Source organism: Nelumbo nucifera, chromosome 3 (assembly GCF_055504915.1).
Source record: "Nelumbo nucifera cultivar China Antique chromosome 3, China Antique-T2T, whole genome shotgun sequence".
NCBI classification, from domain to species: domain Eukaryota; kingdom Viridiplantae; phylum Streptophyta; class Magnoliopsida; order Proteales; family Nelumbonaceae; genus Nelumbo; species Nelumbo nucifera.
In genome coordinates, this window is record NC_142651.1 from 107197565 (window position 1) to 107215673 (window position 18109).

General features: G+C 42.9%; 1 protein-coding gene across 2 annotated transcripts; it reads left to right on the forward strand.

Annotated features, from left to right (window-relative positions):
• Positions 1 to 12731: 12731 nt before the first annotated feature.
• LOC104598761 (TPD1 protein homolog 1-like) lies at positions 12732 to 15745 on the forward strand. 2 transcript variants are annotated; one of them, XM_010260963.3, is made up of 4 exons: positions 12732 to 14257; positions 14450 to 14614; positions 14788 to 14889; positions 15067 to 15745. In XM_010260963.3, the coding sequence occupies exons 2-4, from the start codon at positions 14542 to 14544 to the stop codon at positions 15366 to 15368; spliced, it is 477 nt and encodes a 158-aa protein (XP_010259265.1). In that variant the 5' UTR covers positions 12732 to 14257; positions 14450 to 14541; the 3' UTR covers positions 15369 to 15745. The 2 variants fall into 2 exon arrangements, with proteins under 2 accessions (XP_010259265.1, XP_010259264.1); XM_010260962.3 differs by having other exon boundaries at positions 12732 to 14614.
• The last annotated feature ends 2364 nt before the right edge of the window (positions 15746 to 18109 follow it).

An 18109-nucleotide genomic window follows, 5' to 3' on the forward strand; every position in this document is an offset into this window, starting at 1 on the left:
CCTGACTTGTAAAAGATGAAGTGGCTTTTTTTTTTTTTGAATGTACACCATTATCTGAAATGAAATGGCTTTTTTGTTTAAGTGCTGGTTGTCCTGTATTCAGGCTGCGTTTTTTGCCAGACTGACCATTTCGGTCCTTTAGTTCATTTTTTACCTTGGCTTCGGGGTACTTGCCTTGGTGGTTTATAGGTAGTATCTTCTTAAGTTGACGACGTTCCATGCTCGGGGTACTTGTTTTCCTTCTAGGGTTTCGAGCTCGTTTGCCCCCCCACCGAGTGCTTTCTTTACTCTGTAGGGTCCTTCCCAGTTTGGTCCAAGTTTCCCTACGCCGGGTTCGGGCACCATGACCTTACGGAGAACCAGGTCGCCAACGCGGAAGTTCCTGTTCTTTACTCGCGCGTTATAATACCGAGCTACCTTTTGTTGGTAGGCCGCAGTTCGGATGTGCGCGAGGTCTCTCACTTCCTCCAGTAGGTCGAGGTTGGTGCGTAACTCGCCCTCGTTTGTCTGTTCGTCGTATGCTTCTAGTCGCAGCGTAGGTACTTCGATTTCCGCCGGGATCACCGCCTCGGTGCCGTAGGTGAGGTTAAAGGGGGTCTCTCCTGTGGCGGTTTTTTCCGTGGTTCGGTGAGCCCATAGAACACTTGGTAGTTCGTCTGCCCACAAACCTTTGGCTCGGTCTAATCGTGCTTTCAGTCCGCGGAGGATGGCTCTGTTCATTACTTCTGTTTGGCCATTTGCCTGCGGGTGTGCGACCGACGTGAAGTTCTGACTAATTCCCATACTTTGGCACCATTCTTGGAACTTGTTATCTTCAAACTGTTTGCCGTTGTCGGAGATCAGTACCCGAGGTAGCCCGAAGCGACATACAATGTTCTTCCAAAAGAACTTCTGTATGTTTCGGGCTGTAACTATTGCCAGGGGTTCAGCTTCTATCCACTTTGTGAAGTAATCTACTGCCACTACTAGGAATTTTCTCCCGCCTGTCGCTGGTGGGAATGGCCCCAGGAGGTCGATGCCCCATTGGGCGAAGGGCCATGGGTTGGTGAGGTATTTGAGGTTGGCAGCGGGCTGATGGTGGATGTTGGCATGCTTCTGACACTTGTCGCATTTTCTGACGAGCTCTATTGCCTCTATCTTCATCGTTGGCCAGTAGTATCCTTGTCGAAGTGCTTTTTGGGCGAGGGCTCTGCCCCCCAGGTGTCCGCCGCACAAGCCTTCATGCATGTCGCGGAGTACCAACCCGGCTTCGGCTGGGCGCAAGCATCGCAGGTAGGGGAGCGTGTAGGATCATCGGTACAACTGTTCGTCTATCATGACGTATTTGGCTGCCTGGCGCTGCACCCTCTTGGCTGCGTTGCGGTCCGCGGGGAGGGTTCCGTCTAGCAGGAAACTCGCGAGCGGGTCGATCCAGCTCGGCTCTGCTTCAGTGACGGGAGTGACCTCTTCTGCCCCACCGAGAATGCTGGGCCGAGGTAAGTCCTCTACGTACACGGTTCTCCTGGCGTTGTGGCTCGTGCTAGCTAGTCGGGACAGGGCGTCGGCCTCAGCGTTCTCTGACCTCGGGATTTGCTTGATGAAGTGTGACTGGAAGTTTAGCAGAGCCTCATTTACTTTTGCCAAATATGCAATCATTGTGAGCTCGTGCGCTTCGTATTCGCCTGTAACTTGGTTGACCACGAGCTGGGAATCACTACAGATAACCATGTGCTTTGCTCCAACCTTGTGCGCTAGGTTTAGCCCGGCTATCAGTGCCTCGTACTCCACCTCGTTGTTGGATGCCGCGAACTCAAAGCGTAGTGCGTATTCCAGCTTTGTTCCGCTCGGGCCGCGTAGCACTATTCCAGCCCCGCTACCTTGTTGGTTCGAGGAGCCATCTACGTGAAGGATCCAGGGCTCCTCATCCCAGTTCGCGCTTGGTCTAACCAGGAGGAAGGCTACACTGGCTGCTACTTCACGGGGTTCGGACTCGTTTGGCTTGGGAGCTCCGAGCTCGCCCGAACTGGGGATCTCGGGCTCGACAGGCTCAGGGGCTTCGAGGCTAAACGTGCATTCTGCGATAAAATCTGCCAAGGCTTGGGCCTTAATGGCAGTTCTTGGCTTGTACTGAAGATCCTACTCGCTGAGTTCGATGGCCCACTTCGTCAGTCGGCCGGAAACCTCGGGTTTGAGTAAAACTTGTCTCAGAGGTTTGTCGGTCAGAGTTTTCGTGCTGCTATCACCAGTGCATACGCTAGCTTTTCTATCTGCGGGTACCTTGTCTCTGCTCCCTGCAAGATTTTACTAACATAATATATGGGTCGTTGGACCCGGTCTGCTTCCTTTACTAGTACCGAACTGACCACCTCGTCGCTAGCCGAGAGGTACAGTTCTATGACTTTGCCTTCCTCGGGCCGAGCTAAGGTTGGCACACTGGTGAGGTAACCTTTTAGCTCGTCAAACGCGAGCTGGCAGTCTTGGGTCCACTCGAACCCTTTGCCTTTGATTGCTTTGAAGAAGGGTAGGCAGCGATCTGCCGACTTGGACATGAAGCGGCTTAGAGCGGCTATGCGGCCGTTTAGCCTCTGAACTTCTTTTACTTTCTGAGGCGGTCTCATATCTAGGATGGCTTTTATCTTGTCCAGGTTGGCCTCGATACCGTGCCGATTGACAACGTAGCCTAGGAATTTGCCCGAGGTGATGCCAAAGACACATTTGTTGGGGTTCAATTTCATGCTAAACTGACGCAGGATTTGGAAGACAGAGTCCAAGTCTTTTATTAGTTCTTGTGAAAACCGTGTCTTGACGACCATGTCGTTTACATAACACTCTATCTTTGTGCCAATCAGGGGCCGAAACAGCCTATTTACAAGTCTTTGGAAGGTTGCCCCGACATTTTTTAACCCGAAGGGCATGACCTTGTAACAGTACAGACCGAACTCGGTTATGAAGCTGGTTTTTTCCTCGTCGGACTGGTCCATCCGGATTTGGTTGTAGCCTGAGTAGGCATCCAGGAAGCTTAGCAATTCATGTCCCGAGGTCGCGTCCACTAGGCGGTCGATCCTGGGAAGGGGGAAGCAGTCTTTCGGGCAAGCTCGGTTCAGGTCGGTGTAGTCGACGCACATGCGCCACTTGCCGTTTGCCAGGGTTGGCCACCCAGCTCAGGTAATGGACTTCCCTTATGAAGTCTGCCGCGAGGAGCTTCTCGACTTCCTCATCAACCGCCTTCCAGCACTCTAGGGCTAAGTTCCGTTTCTTCTGTCTAACGGGTCTGACTAAAGGGTAAGTGTTAAGTTTGTGAGTTATAAGGTCAGGGTCAATACCGGGCATATCAGCCGCGGACCATGCAAAAACATCTAAATTTCAAAGTAAAAAACATACCAGTTCGGTCCGTAGGGGTTCTTTGACGAAAGCACCGATCTGGAGTGTGCAAGCTGGGTCTGTAGACGAGGTTGGAATCGCGACTGTTTCCTCTGTGGGTGAGGCTCGGTCTTCGCCTTGTTCCGCGGGCCGATCCAGATCGAGGTCGCCGGCTGCTTTGGTCTTTCCCATTAGGGCGGCAACGTAGCACTTGCGGGACTCGAGCTGGTCGCCCCACGCTACCCCCACATCGAAGTCCGTAGGGAACTTCATGGCCAAATAGAAGGTGGAAACCACCGCTCGTAGGATATGCGTGATTGGCCGCCCTATTATGGCATTGTATGGGGAGGTGGTCGCGACCACCAGGAAGTCGTGGTTGAGTCTGACCGCACAAGGCCACGTGCCGACTTCCACGAGTACTGTTATTTTTCCGAGGGGCCTGACTTCCTCTCTGCTGAAGCCCACAAGGGGAGTGTTTGCGGGCTTTAGTTCGCTCCTCGGCAGTTGTAGCCGATCAAATGCTGATTTGAAGAGGATGTCCGCCGAGCTGCCCGAATCTATGAGTACGCGTCTGACCTCGAAGTCGCTGATCCTTAGTTTAATGACAAGCGCGTCATCGTGGGGGTAGCGAACTCCTCGCGCGTCGTCTTTCATGAAGAGGATCGGCTCTTCGGTCTTTGGCCTTTTCGGAGGGTTCTGCTCCTCGAGGACCGCTTCGCGAACTGAAGTCCGGGCTGCTGCCGAGGTACACCCTGCTACCACCGAACCTCCCACAATTACATGGATGGTTCCCCGAATTGGCCTCTCTATCGGAGGCTGTCGCTGCAACAGTTCGGCAGGCCTGCTGCTAGATTCGGGGGCGTCCTTTTCGTGCTCGCCCGACCGATCTGCATTATTGTTATTATTGTTGTGTTGTACAAAGTTTCTCAAGTATCCGCGATGGATGAGCCCCTCTATTTCATCTCGGAGGTTATTGCACTGCTCGGTACTGTGACCATGGTCCCTATGGAAACTACAATACAAATTCTTGTTTCTTTCGTTCGGATTTCCCTTTAGGCGAGGTGGCCATTTCACGTACGGGGCGTCCTTGATCGTCATTAAGATCTCGGTCCGCCTTGTGTTCAGTGGCGTGTAATCCGTCCGAACTGGTAGGGGAGTTCGGAACGACTGGTTTGGTTTTGGGTCCCGGGCCGGGTTTTTCGGTCGACTGGGTTAGAGGGCTTGCCATCCCTCTTTCTTTTCTCGTTTCCGCCCTCAGTTCGTTGGTTGATCTCTTCCTCCGTCCTCATGAACTTGTCCGCGAGCTTGAGAAATTCGGCCACGGTCGCGGGCTGGTTAGCTACCATGTGCCATTTGAACTCTTTGTGCGTCACCCCTCTTTTTGCTGTCGCGAGCTGCACCGCGGGGTCTAACCGCGGTATCTGTAAGCATGCTTCATTGAATCGTTTGATGTAGCCCCGTATGGGTTCTCCTTCCCTTTGGACTACCCCGAAGATGCTTTCTTCTGCTCTGGGGCACCGTTTGCTGGTGACAAAGTGTGCAGTGAAGACCTGTACGAACTGAGCCCAGCACTTTATCGACCCGGGGGCCAGGTTCCTGTACCAAGTGCAGGCTACCCCCCTGAGGGTGGTGGTGAAAGCCACGCACATGCATGATTCGCTGGCTCTGGCAAGGGGCATTTGGGACTGGAAAGCATCAACGTGGTCGTTGGGGTCGAAGGACCCGTCATACTTGTCTAGTGGTGGGAGCTTGAAATCTCTGGGCAAGGGGACTGCCAGGAGTTCTGACGCGAGGGGGGAAGGAACTGAGAGAAGCGGGGCAACTCCTACCTCGTCCGACCTCGTCTCGCCTTTGCCTCTGAGCTCTGACAGGACACGGGTAGCGGTTCGTCGACTTCGCCGGCGCCTTCGCTGTTGAGTGGGCCTTGTGCTGGCGCTGCTGGCCTCCGTGTTGCCGAGCTCGATGGGCCCGAAATGCTGGTAGTCCGCTGCTGCCAGTGCACCGAATCGGTTTTCTGTGAGTGGGAACTCCGGTTTGGAGCCCCGAGGTGCTGATCTCGCGGGCGAGGTTCCCGACCCGCCTGCGAGCTGCGAGGCGGGGATGACTTTTCTCTCTCTCCGGCCTGGGGACGAGGCCTAGCTGTTTGGGGGGTTCTGGGGCCTGGAGGCCTTTCCTTGGTGGGGGTGGCCATCCTGCAGAGAGGCCTTGACCGGCTTCGGAGCAGGGTGGTGAGGTGGAAGTAGTGGTTGGTTCGGTGGCAGTTGGGGGAACTGCTGTTGATAGTGATACTGGGAGAGGTTGTGCAACACTTGGTGCTGGTGAAGCTGGTGTTGCTGGAACTGTTGCATCTGGGCTTGCATTGCCTGCATGCACTGCATCAGGTCGTCCAACTGATTTTGGCTAGCTGCCAGGGGAACGGTGGTTGGTTCAGCGAAGGTAGTCTCGATGGGGAGAGGAAAGGGGATGTTTGTGGCAGGAAGATTTACAGGCGCCACTGCTTGTGGCGTATTCAGATTGGGAATTCCGTCCACCAAGAGGGGGATGGTGAACTACCCAACACACACCACGGGAACGTGAGGCTGTTCCCCGGTGGTGTTTGTCTCTGTGCCGCGTCCGGCGTTGCTGGAAGAGGCCATGAGTGTTGAGTTTTTCAAAGAAGAAGAAAGGGGTATGAAAGTTTGGAGAGAGGCCTTTTGAAGCGTTCCCACAGACGGCGCCAATTGATGATGCACAATCCGGCCGATCTTAGCTGTCAACGATCTTGCCTCTGAACTGAGTGGCAGGGGACCTGAAACGGAGGGAGTGAAGAAGCTCCGAGGAGAACCCGGCATAAGGGCTCCGAAGCTCGGCTCGGTTTAAATTGAGCTTCGAGCTAAGCTCAAACCTGATATATTTGCTAATCGAGCCAAACTCTAGTCCAATGAAGCTCAGCTCGTGAGGCTCACGAGCCTACTATAATAAATAAATATTTTTTTATTACATACATACAAATATATATAATAAATAATTATTATTATATATAATAGTAAATAATTTTTATTTCTTAATTTTTTGTATGTAAAATAAAAAAATATTTTTATATGTATAATTTTTATTTTTAGAAAAAAAAAACTTGGCTTGTAGTCAAATTCGAGTTGAACCAAGCTCAAACCTACGAGGTTTGAATCAAGCTCGAGCTCAAACTCAAGTCTCTAGCTCGAATCAAACTTGAACCTAACATAGTTTCAGCGAACCGAGCTCGAATAGCCAAGTATTCAATTCGGCTCAAATCCACCCCCTTGAAAATGCTTGTAGGTTACAGACTAACAGTTGATCCCAACACCCTGAATCTATTGGAGACATGAGAGAACCATGTAATCAATTAGACTTCTCCATACTAACCATAAATTAATCAAAGCACCGAATTGCACTTGGTTTGAGGCCTTGGGTAGTTCGAACCAGGCTAACCCAACCCACCCAAACCCGACTTAAGTAAATACATACTGATACTGTTGATACAAAAAAAATTGATGTATCAAAAGTCAATTGACAGTACACAAATATATTCATAAATTGTTTCAAATTTAACCAACTTACCCTCATCCAATCCAAGTCCAACCCTAACCTGAATTGTGTTAGATTAAACTCAGATTGGGCATAGAATAGAAGGACTCAGGCTTCACCATGGATTGGGCCAGGCCCAAGTCCATGGTCTGGTTACTATTATAAATTAGTTATCAAACAAAAAAAATTTCTTATTTACTGAAAAAAAAAATTGTACTTACCTTTTTTATTTAACTGTGACTATTACTCTCTTAGAGGGAAAAATAAAAAATAAAGCCTTCCTTCCATTCGATGCATTGCCTCGAGAACTCAAAGGAGTCTCTTTTATTTTGGGGGTAAAAAGAAAAAGGAAACAGTGAACTAGTTACTAGCTTTACTATTAGTACTTATTACTTGCAACCTAAAAAACTATTAATAATTATGACTAGCCTCAACAAAGTAAAAAACCATCCCATTACTTTTCAATTTTCATATATATTTTATCTTTATGGAGCAAAGAAGAAGCAAACGTTGAATTAACAGTCGGTTCAAGCGCTTGGCTTTATGATAGTGGATACTTTGCCCAATGCCCATGATAATAGAGCTATGTTTTACCCAAAAAAAAAAAAGATTATAAAGCTATATCAATTGTTTTTACATTTTAGGCTCAGTTTGGAAGGAGTATAAATACAGGTATGTAGATTGTAGAATGCAAAACCTTATATTTTGTATGTATTTATACTGTACATATTTATATTTGTACTCCTTCCAAACTGAACCCTAAGAAAGAAAATGTACATTAATTAATTTCATTTGGACATTGATTTGGCTTTGGGCTTATCACATACAATATAGTTATCGTCATCATCATCTTCTTCTTCCTCTTCTATCATACCATGATCGTCAATCCCAAGGATCTCCTTCTCTTGCCCATGCACCAATCACGTGGGGATCCCTTTGGGATTGAGAGAACTTTGGCTGTTTGGATAAAAAATTGGGGCTGTTGGAGGGTTTCCTCGCCGTAACACATTATTCCATTCAGTCTCTTATTTGTCAATTTGTCTAGCTGCATTTGTTTTAGGTGTAAATTCAATTTTACACCGATGGAAATTATGAACCGATTCAGTGATAGATGAAAATTAGAATCGGTTGTTTTTCAATATTTACAAAATAATGGATTTGACCGGCTTGGACTGATATTTTCCCGGTGAGAGGTGTTCACTTCTCGCCCATGTGAATCCCTTTGTAGCTTTTACAATTAACGGAGTAATCGGGAATAGTCGATGAGAAATCATATGGAAGAGGGTTGTTATCGGCATCGTCAAGAGAGCTATTGAATATCGATATATTGAGGAGGGGGAGAGAGTAAAATGAATAAGCGTGGAGTGGAGGAAAAGGGAGATGGAATTTGACATGTGGCAGTTATGTCTAAAAGGGCTAAGCTCTTTATTGTCTAGTACATCCAACGACAGATTCTTTTGCAATGTTGATACTAGCCGATAACAACCGTGTGATTGATTGTAAATCCAACATTCCAGATTAAGTCAGTGGTGGGCAGATGATCCTAACCGTATATGCAGCTTCAGAGTGGGTTTCGCGAGGAGTGAAGAACCAAAAAAGACAAGATTAGAGCAAAAAAGAAAGAGAATAAAAGCAGAGTGGGAGAGAAGGCAAAAAACAGAGGAGGCAAGGAGAAAATAGAGGAGAGAATAAGTAAAAGTTGAGATTTTTTTTTCTCTCACTTTTTTTTGTTCACTGGTTCGGAAGAGTTTGACACTACAATCGTCTTTCTGGTCCGAGGAGGGCATGAATCTGGAGTTTTCTTCCACTGAATCCGGCAATGAATGGATTGTTGAGAAGACAAAGGAGCAACAATTTGAGGGATTTGCCTGGTTCAGATTTTTCCAATCCGACTTTGGTACTGCTTCTCCGACCTTTTTCTATTAACTGGTTTGGGAGAGAGAGAGAGTAGAATCTTGTACCGTATATTCCACAGAGAAGTAGCAACATTGGCGAAAGATAGAGCAAACGGAAAAATGGAGAAGAGAGACATTAGAGTGAGGAGTTTTACTTCGATGGTAGAAACGACTAAGTTTTACATCGATAATTTCGATGTAAAAGGATTTCAGAATGGAATTTTGTACCGATTTAAGGTATAAATATACACTCTATCCAAACGCCTGCAAAATCAAACCGGGGTGTAAAGTTGACCCCGGTTCGATTTTGCACCTTAAACAAACGCAGCCAAATACCCCATATACATTGGTCACGTGTCATGTGCAAAAAGCTTTCAAACAGCCTGGGGTATTTATTCCAGACAGCGGGGTGTCAGTTGGAATGGAGCTGGTCCGATTCGATATGAATCCATCACGAATAACCAGGTCCAATCCAATCCAATGAATACTCTAGACCATTTGGACCAGTCCAATTCAATATCTGGACTATCGACACCTGTATTTTTATTTTTTACCAATGGACTGGATATTGGTTCAATCCGACCCAATCCAATATAAATCTATTATGGATGGACCAGGTCCAATCCAATCCAATTAATATTAAGTCTGGATTGATCCGATTTAATATGTCTTATTGGTCCAACCCAAAATCAGTCCTTTGAAACAACTAAGACAGCTAAATACATACAAAATAGATTGTAGAGTATAAATGCAAATATGTATAGTACAAATACATACAAAATAATATAAATTACAAGGCTTGGTACCATATTTGTATTTATACTCTTTCCAAACTGACCCTCATGATCGACTGCTTGCCACACTGTGTGTAAAAAGCTACATAACCAATGAACCCACCAGTGTTCCATACACATAAAGGTGGATTCCATGTATACAAAATAGTGATGACCATTTATGATGTCCGACCTGGCCCCCAAATTTCCAGACTTGGTAGCCATATTTCTGCCAAGCCCAACCCAGCCTGCAATGTGGGCTGGGCTCGGACCAAAAAATTAAGCCTGCAATGTCTGGAGAAACCCGGTCTGGGTAAGCCAGGACAGGCCCACAGGCCTTAATACTATTGATACCCTATAAAAACCCAGCCCATGGTCATCCCTAATAGTGGTGATATATTAAGTAAGCATGTTACACACAGCGTGGCAAGCAGTAGATGCAGTTGTGGGAGGTCCATTGTCCATGGGCCACAAAGCCCACACTCTTAAGCAGTTGAGCCTCAAGAATCTCTTGCGCCTTATCTTCATCCAACATTTTCCTGTATGTCGTACATAGATAATTGCTTCCACCAAGTATAACAAGGGCAATTGATTACGAACATTGCCTTAAGCTCATCATATATGCCTTGAACCTGAAGAATATTACAGAGTTGGATCGGATTTAGATATCATGGACACTCATCATTTAGGTATGGTAATAGAATTCTATGAAACCTAGCCTAGTTAGGATTTGTAGGCACCCCATTTTAAGATGTAGATAGGGAGGGCACAAATATAGAGCTAGCTGCAGCATGCTTCCTCATTCTGAATAGACCTCCAGCCATCTTAATTATACATCTGTGCTTCTCTCACATGGATGGTTACACCACACAAAGCATCTCATTTACATTATTTGCACAACTGGGGTTCCTCTCTCTCTCTCTCTCTCTCCCCAAGAAATTTAGGCTCGAAACCATATACATAGGTTTCTATGTCCAGAATACAAGCCAAGAACAATAATCTCATATTTGAAACTAATAAAAAGCTTTTATGTTTTTTGTTTGTTTCTTTTTTCCGCTCCTAATCATAAAGCTGTGGATTGATAGGTCCCATCCCCCAATTTTCCCAGAGAAAGAACGATCGAAAGGAAAAGCTATAGGCATACAGAAACGTAAGCATCTCTCTCCTCATACTTGGTTCTGGTGCAGCAAGTTCCAAATGAAGGAAAGAACAGAAGACTTTGTAACCGTTTCGATTCAGGCAAATAATTTAACAACTATTCTCTTTTTCATAACCATGTCCTTGCTTATAGATTTGACTTGTATGGTTCATCTATCTTCTGTTTCACGGTTCACACTCTCTGATGATATCCCCTATTCTAACCAAAAACATAAAGAAAGAACCTCTCATCTGATTTCTTTTCTATTGTTCTAAGAAACTTTCTCTCCTTGAGTCCCGACTCTGTAACAAAAATCCAAATTGTAGGTGAGTGGATATGATGATTACGATTGACTACGGAAGTCTGAGGAGGGATAGATGGAAATAGGGAAAGTGATGGATAAACCCTCAAAGGGGCTGTGTTATGTGTACCATTGGAAGAGTAATCAAGCCATGGTAAGTTAGTTATATACTGATAATTTTATCCATAAAACGGTCATTATTGAAGGGACAGTTGTTTATCTTATTGCATTAAACAATTTCTTGCGTGGAAAAGAAAGTTGTTTATTCAAGTCTCAAGAAGGTATTAGTTATACAGATAAATGAGCAGTTCAAAAATTATTATTTTCTACGGGACCTATCAATACTGAAATACGAACGTGGATTTCTTTCTTTTTTTTCATTGTCATGGGAACTACCAATTTATACGGATGTAAACGGGTTGGATCGGATTCGAATTAGAATATATCTAAATCTGATCTTAAGATATGATAGGCCTTGGTTTGAATTCGAATCCTATCGATAAGTCAAATCTGATCCGATCCGATTTGTTTTTTTTTAATTAATAAATTATTAAAATAAAATAAAATATACCAATTTAAATAAAGAAAAAACAAAAAATACAAGTATTTTTAATTATTTTCATCATATAAATATATATATTTTTTATAAAAAAATAGGGGTGATCCAAATCTGATCCTATTTCTGATCAGATCTTATTATCTGATTCAAACAGGGGTAATCTGATCTATTCAAACAGCTGGTTCTTTTCCGTTTGGCAGCTTTCACTTTGTTCCAAATACCTCTTTTCTTGATAGCCTTCTCCACTATTCAAACTTGAGACTTGGTGATAAGTTTTCATAACATTTTTTACATGCTTAAACATTACATTAAGGCCCCGTTTACTTTTCGGGAAGTTACTTATTAAGGTAAGTGTATTTATCCATGTTTTTTTATTTTTTGAGTAAATAAGGCAATGACCGTTTTACACTTTTACTTACCTAAGAAACACTTATTCAAGTAAATGCATTTATCCATGTTCTTTTATTTCCCAAATAACTTGAGACTAAACCGTCAAAACACTTATCCAAGTAAGTGCATTTACGAATCAAAACTGCTTTTCAAAAGAAGACACTGTTCATTATCTTCTACCGTGAGACTGAATCGGTTATCTTCAAAAAAAAAGTGAGAAAAAACATGAAATATGATAGAGGAAATCAATAAATGAAAGCAAAAAAATAATTAGACAAGAATGTGTTTCAGATCTAAAGGTAGAAGACAATGACTTCATTAGTCTAGAATCTCAAACACCTTCAGTCTCAAACAAGAAGACAATGAGCAACGTCTTCTTTTGAAGGGTAATTTTAACATTTTCAACAGATAATTGATAGTGAATAACAACGAGACCTATTTAACACTTTTTGAAAATTTAAGTACCAGAATGACAGTATAAAAATTCGGGTACTAACTTGATACTACCCAAAATTCAGGATACTAAAGTAGAATTTTCCTAATTAATAAATATATAGTGAGTCGATCATTCGAAGAAATGGATCCGTGACCATTATGCTTCGCCAAGGACCACTAGCTCCTACAAAATACAAATCTACAATTTGCTAGTGCGACGTGTAAGTGGCTGCGGTGGTGGGGACTGGGGACCGACCAATGGGATGAGAGAGAGATGAGCAAAGAAGGCATCAGTGATTAGGGGAGTAGCAGAGTAGGGGGTGGAAGACAGAGAAATGAAATGGGATTAAGGTAAAATCCTTCTGAAACGATAGGGGTCTATTCCTACAAGTTGCTATTTGTGGTTCTCCCCTTTTGCTTGGTAGGGTACTACCACTTCTGTATCCCTGCAAACCTCCCCTTGTTCTTTACAGCTCGGAGTCATGGCTGGTCTCTTGTCCTTTTTCAACATCCTGGCTTTGACGAAGGAGACACAGACAGAGTTGGACCGACCGAGACCGAGAGAGAAAGATAAGACTAGCTTAAGTCTAAACATACATAATAAAATAAACACTTTGTGTTGGAAGGTGGAAGATCAAAGATGGGAGGCAAGTACGACAGAGCGTGAGACGGAGACCTAGAAAGTAGAAAGAAAGAACCGATTTTTACTTTTTGACCAAATTGCTTCTATTGTGTCTTCTGTTCTGTGCACTAATCGGACTGCTGCTACCACTAGTGCTGTGATGTTACATCACATGCCCCCGCCCTTCGGCCTTGGAATTAGAAGCCTAAACACCTGCTTTACAGATTCTATGTTCTCTACTTCTTGCTTGCTTGTTTGCTTGTTTCTTCAATTAACAAACTCTGAGTAAAACCGTGTTCATCACTCATTGTTTCAAAAGTTAGGCACTTGGAAATTTGTAACTGTGATGAACTGGGTTTACCCTCCATATGATTCATTACACCCAAAAGACAAGTGGGTAACCATTAAAGATTATTTTCTTTACTCTCATCATGCTTTTTTTTTTTTCTTTTTTCTGCTACTAGTACAGAAATTATAGTGGTTGTTACTGTTATTAGTTATTATTATTATTAGGAAAAAAATATGTTATGCACACACACAGGAATTCTGTTTCTTCTGAACACATTTTATTTCATAATTTTACTTTTATCTACATCTTGTATCTTTGGTGCGCGAAGCAAAAAAAGAAAAGCAATATCTTTTCTCTTTTCACTCAAAGCTTTGCCTCATTTTAAACTTTGGAGACCAATATTGAACTTGGAAACCTGAGTCTTTGCTTTTAAGTTTTAAACTTTGGCCCCATCTCCCAAACTCATAGACCCAAATGGATCCTTGCTGGGGAAGGAGTGAATTTTCCTGATTTGTGGATCAGAGATAGAGTTTTTCCATCCATTCTGCAATGCAATGTGGAGTAACTTTACAATGATTAATGATGTACAAAAGATGCAAGGGAAATCAGTAGGTGAAACAAGAACTTAGTCAGGGTTGAACTGGAACCCAATGTTTGAAGTTTGAAGTTTCTTTGTTCTTCTGGAAACAAGTTTTCAGGTTCAAGGGTGGAGGAAATATACTGTTGCTACAAGGCTAAGGCTTGCCCCATAACATAACTGGGTGCTTTTATGGATCTTGCCAAAGTGGTTTATTCCCCCAAAGAGATAGCTAACATGACTGAACGGGAGATTGAATGAGATGGGTTGCACAACAAAACTAGCTTTTGCTATTATGCATTAAATTGCTGCTTTCTTTCTTTTGAGTTCTGTCTGAGCAAGAATAAAGCTAGTGGTGGGAATGGGATAAGACTGTTACTCTGTTAGAATGAAATTGTAAGTGGTCCTCTCTCTCTCTAGCTCTCTGTCCTAGTTCTGCTACTTTTTTTGCAAGGACCCACCAAACTCTGTAAACCTGTACATCTGTTGCAAACTTGCAACCCTTCAATCCCCCGCCCCCTCCTCGGCTATTCTCTGTTGAACAATATTCATCATTGTATATTGATGCCTTAACTATCAAATTGGCAGAGGAAGAGATACATTCGAGGAGTTGAGGAGCCACACTAGCAGACTCCTAGACTCTTGGTAACATAGTTGGTACCAAAACAAAACAACCCATCATGAGCTGTTTTCAGATGTTCTTCTGCTTAATGGCGTTCATCATTCTAGTCTGCAACATTGGACTACATTCAGGTACCATAATTTATGTTCATTGCACAGAAATGATAAAACTCCCACTCAACTCATTTATTTCTACACACTTCACTTGTTTTTTTTTTGATATTGCAGGCACCTTCTTTCCAATAAATAATTCTCAGAAAACTCTTTGTTGATCCACACATTAATTTCTTCATTTCTTTTCTTAGGTCCTTCAAAGGTGCTTCTGCAAACAGTTAATGGAGACAACAACCAATCGACAGCATTAGTATTACCATCTTACTCGAACACTAGGAAGCTTTTAGTACATGGTAATTACTCTTCTCTATACCATTCCTGCTTCCAGTTCAGCAGCTTCCCTTAAGTTATAAAATTTCATGAAACATTGCTTTCTTTGGCTTTTTGTTGAGTGTTTGCAAGTGTTTGTTTTTTTTTTCCCCTTTTGTTTCTGATAATGGTTCTTGGGCTTCTACTTTCTTCTCTATCAGGGAGTTGTACAAACAGAGATATAAGCATCTCACAGAGCAGAGATTCAACGTCAGGGATCCCTCAGTATATTGTTCAGATTGTCAACACCTGTGTGTCTGGTTGTTTTCCTTCAAATGTCCATCTCCACTGTGGTTGGTTTGCTTCTGCAAGAATAGTAAACCCAAGAATTTTCAAGAGACTCTCCTACGACGATTGCTTGGTGAATGCTGGAAAACCTCTGAGAAGCGGCCAAATTATCCGTTTCACTTATTCAAACTCCTTCATGTACCCCCTCTCATTCAAGTATGCTAGGTTTTGCTAGGTTGAACATCTTTGGCCATGGCCGACGGAAATGCCACCAAAAAGAAAAGAATAAAGAGAGAAAATAAGGGACCCAATTCCACAATGCAAAGGAAATCAAAGCCAGAGATGAGAGAGCCCAGAGTCCCAGACCCATTTCAAGAGACCAACCACCCAAATCCCCAAAACCCAAAAAGTCCAAGGCCTAAAAAGACGAGCAAGCACTGTCTGAGCTCTTTACAGGCCTATTTATATATAGAGAAGCTAATATAGAACCTATGTGTCTCCTCCTCTGTTAACCTTGGAGCCATGTTAAAGTCCTCTTTTGCTATTACAAATTTATTGTTGACATTATTGTTTCACCATCCATATATTCGAGAATTTCATTATTCACAGGTATCTGAAATTCCAAGTCAAAAGCTACTGTTTAAATGACAGAATGGCGCATGAATCAGACACTCTGTTGCTTTTGCAGTATATGCTGTGCAGACAGTCTTTCTGTCTTTCTGTTGGGGAGAGAGAGAGAGAGAGAGTTTCTATTGTATATTTATCATATGTTTCCTTCTCTAGAGTTGTAAATGTCGGGTGTTTTGCCAAAGGATCATTTGAAGATTTCAGACAGTGTCAGCATGGGTTGGGGTTAGAAGAACAAAAAGACAAAAGGGAGAAAAGAAGAAAAAAAAGAAAAGCATAGTTTGATTCCTCTGGTCCTCTCCCCTCCCATCTCTTCTCTTGCCGTGAGGAGGGTTTACCAGAACCAGACATCCCATCAAAGTACACAAATCGAGGAGAGGGGAGGAAGCATGAAAACAAATGGGTCTTGTTTGTTTTGTTGTGTAAGTCGTAACGATGTTAGCAGAGGGACAGGGCAGAACGCAGAACAACTTAAGCTGTGATGTGAGGATACCTCATACTCGGTCCACAGTCCTCACTATGATGTCTTTTCATCAGTTCGACTACTACACATCTGTGTCTGTGGGGCGAAGAACCCCAAAAAGTTGCATAAACTTGTTTACTAAATAAAAATTCCGTCGTGTATCCCATCAGCCTTGGATTGATATCCTAACAGTAAATGAAATACTCACCACTTCACCAGGGGCCAGGGGGAGTTGTTAATTGGGATTTGAGTCATTTGACTGGAGGAGAGGGATGGCTTATCCAATCTATTCCAAAGGCTATTTTGCCTTTTGGGTTTGATAGAAAATAAGGAGATGAAAATTTGAGGGAAAAACTCTTGACAAATTCTGTAAAATTCATTAGAGGCCTCGTATGTTTCCAATGCAATTTTGTTTGCATTGGTGCAAAAGCATGGGAGTCCAAATGATTTGAGTGCAAATTTGATTTGTTTTTGTTTTTATTTTGTTTGCATTTGCATTGAGATGAAGTAAACTAAACCCTAAAGTGGAGTTAGTTAATACTCAAACCAAAAGCAAACGTGAACTAAATTTTTCATTTTTGCACTCCCATGCATTTGTATTAGTGTTGATGAAATTGCATGGCAAACAAACACAACCACAACTTTTCCTCTACTTTCTGCTTCACTCTCATTTTCTGTCGAACCAAACACAGTTTAATTGTATCTGTTTGACACACTTGGGGGTATATGGTACAGTGGGCTTGCCTTTCTTTGCATTTTGAGTTCGTCAATACAAATTTGTGAGAAATATGTTTTCACATCATATAGAAATACCAAATTGTATTTAGAAAATTGCATATATTTAAGAAACATCAAATTTGACATTTTAGGTAAAATTACCAAATTGTGTTTGGAAAGAAAGTTGCAGACGCATAATTGAATTGAAGGTGATAGATCACCTTTTTATTCTCAAGATTAATAGATGGTTATAAGGAGATTAGTTTTACGTATGGTGGGAATAATAGTTTCCACTTTGGCACTCTCTTCTGGTTGACATTCTTACCATTCCATCACATCCTAAGAAGGAGAAAATTAGATGGGTAAGATAGATACAACCTCATTTTTTTTTCCTTATAAATATAAATGCGGATAGAGTTTGTCATGGGATTAATATTTAATAGGGATGTCAATTGGACTGGATTTGATTCAATCCGATCCAGTCCAATGTGAGTCCATTACAAATGGATCAGGTCTAATCTAATCTAATGAATATTTTGGACCAGTCCATTTCAATGTCTTTACTGTTTAATTTGTTCAAATTTGTTTTAATATAGATTGGTTTCAACCCAAATTCAGGTCCAGTCCAATCTAATAAATATTTTGGACCAGATTGGTCCGTCCAGTCTGTCCAAATTGATTTTGGACTGAACGGGGTCCAGTCCAAAACCGGTCTATTGACACCCATAATGGGAACCCTTGGAAACAATGGAGAAGGGTGTGTTCTGAGGAATTTTATTGGAGCTTTTTTTTGTTTTTTTCATAACTTTTATGGTGAGAGCTCGAGCTGAATGCAGTTTGCACTGTATGATAGCAAATCAAGAAGATGAATGCTGTCATGTGTTATTTTCTCACTCTTTTAGAGAAGGTAACCCATGTGCTGATATCTTGGCTAATAAGGGTATTATTGATGAATAAAACTTTCATGCATTTTACTCTATTCATGAGGTCCCATAGAGGTGGCTTTACTATTCAAACAAAATTATTTGGGTATTCAATAACAAGGTTCAGAAAATTAGATTAGACATAAAACCAAAAAGGGGATAGGTTGACAGGTTAGATGTTCAAGCTCGATCAAATCGGAGGTCGAACTTTGGTATTATGACATTTACATATATAGGTCACATAAA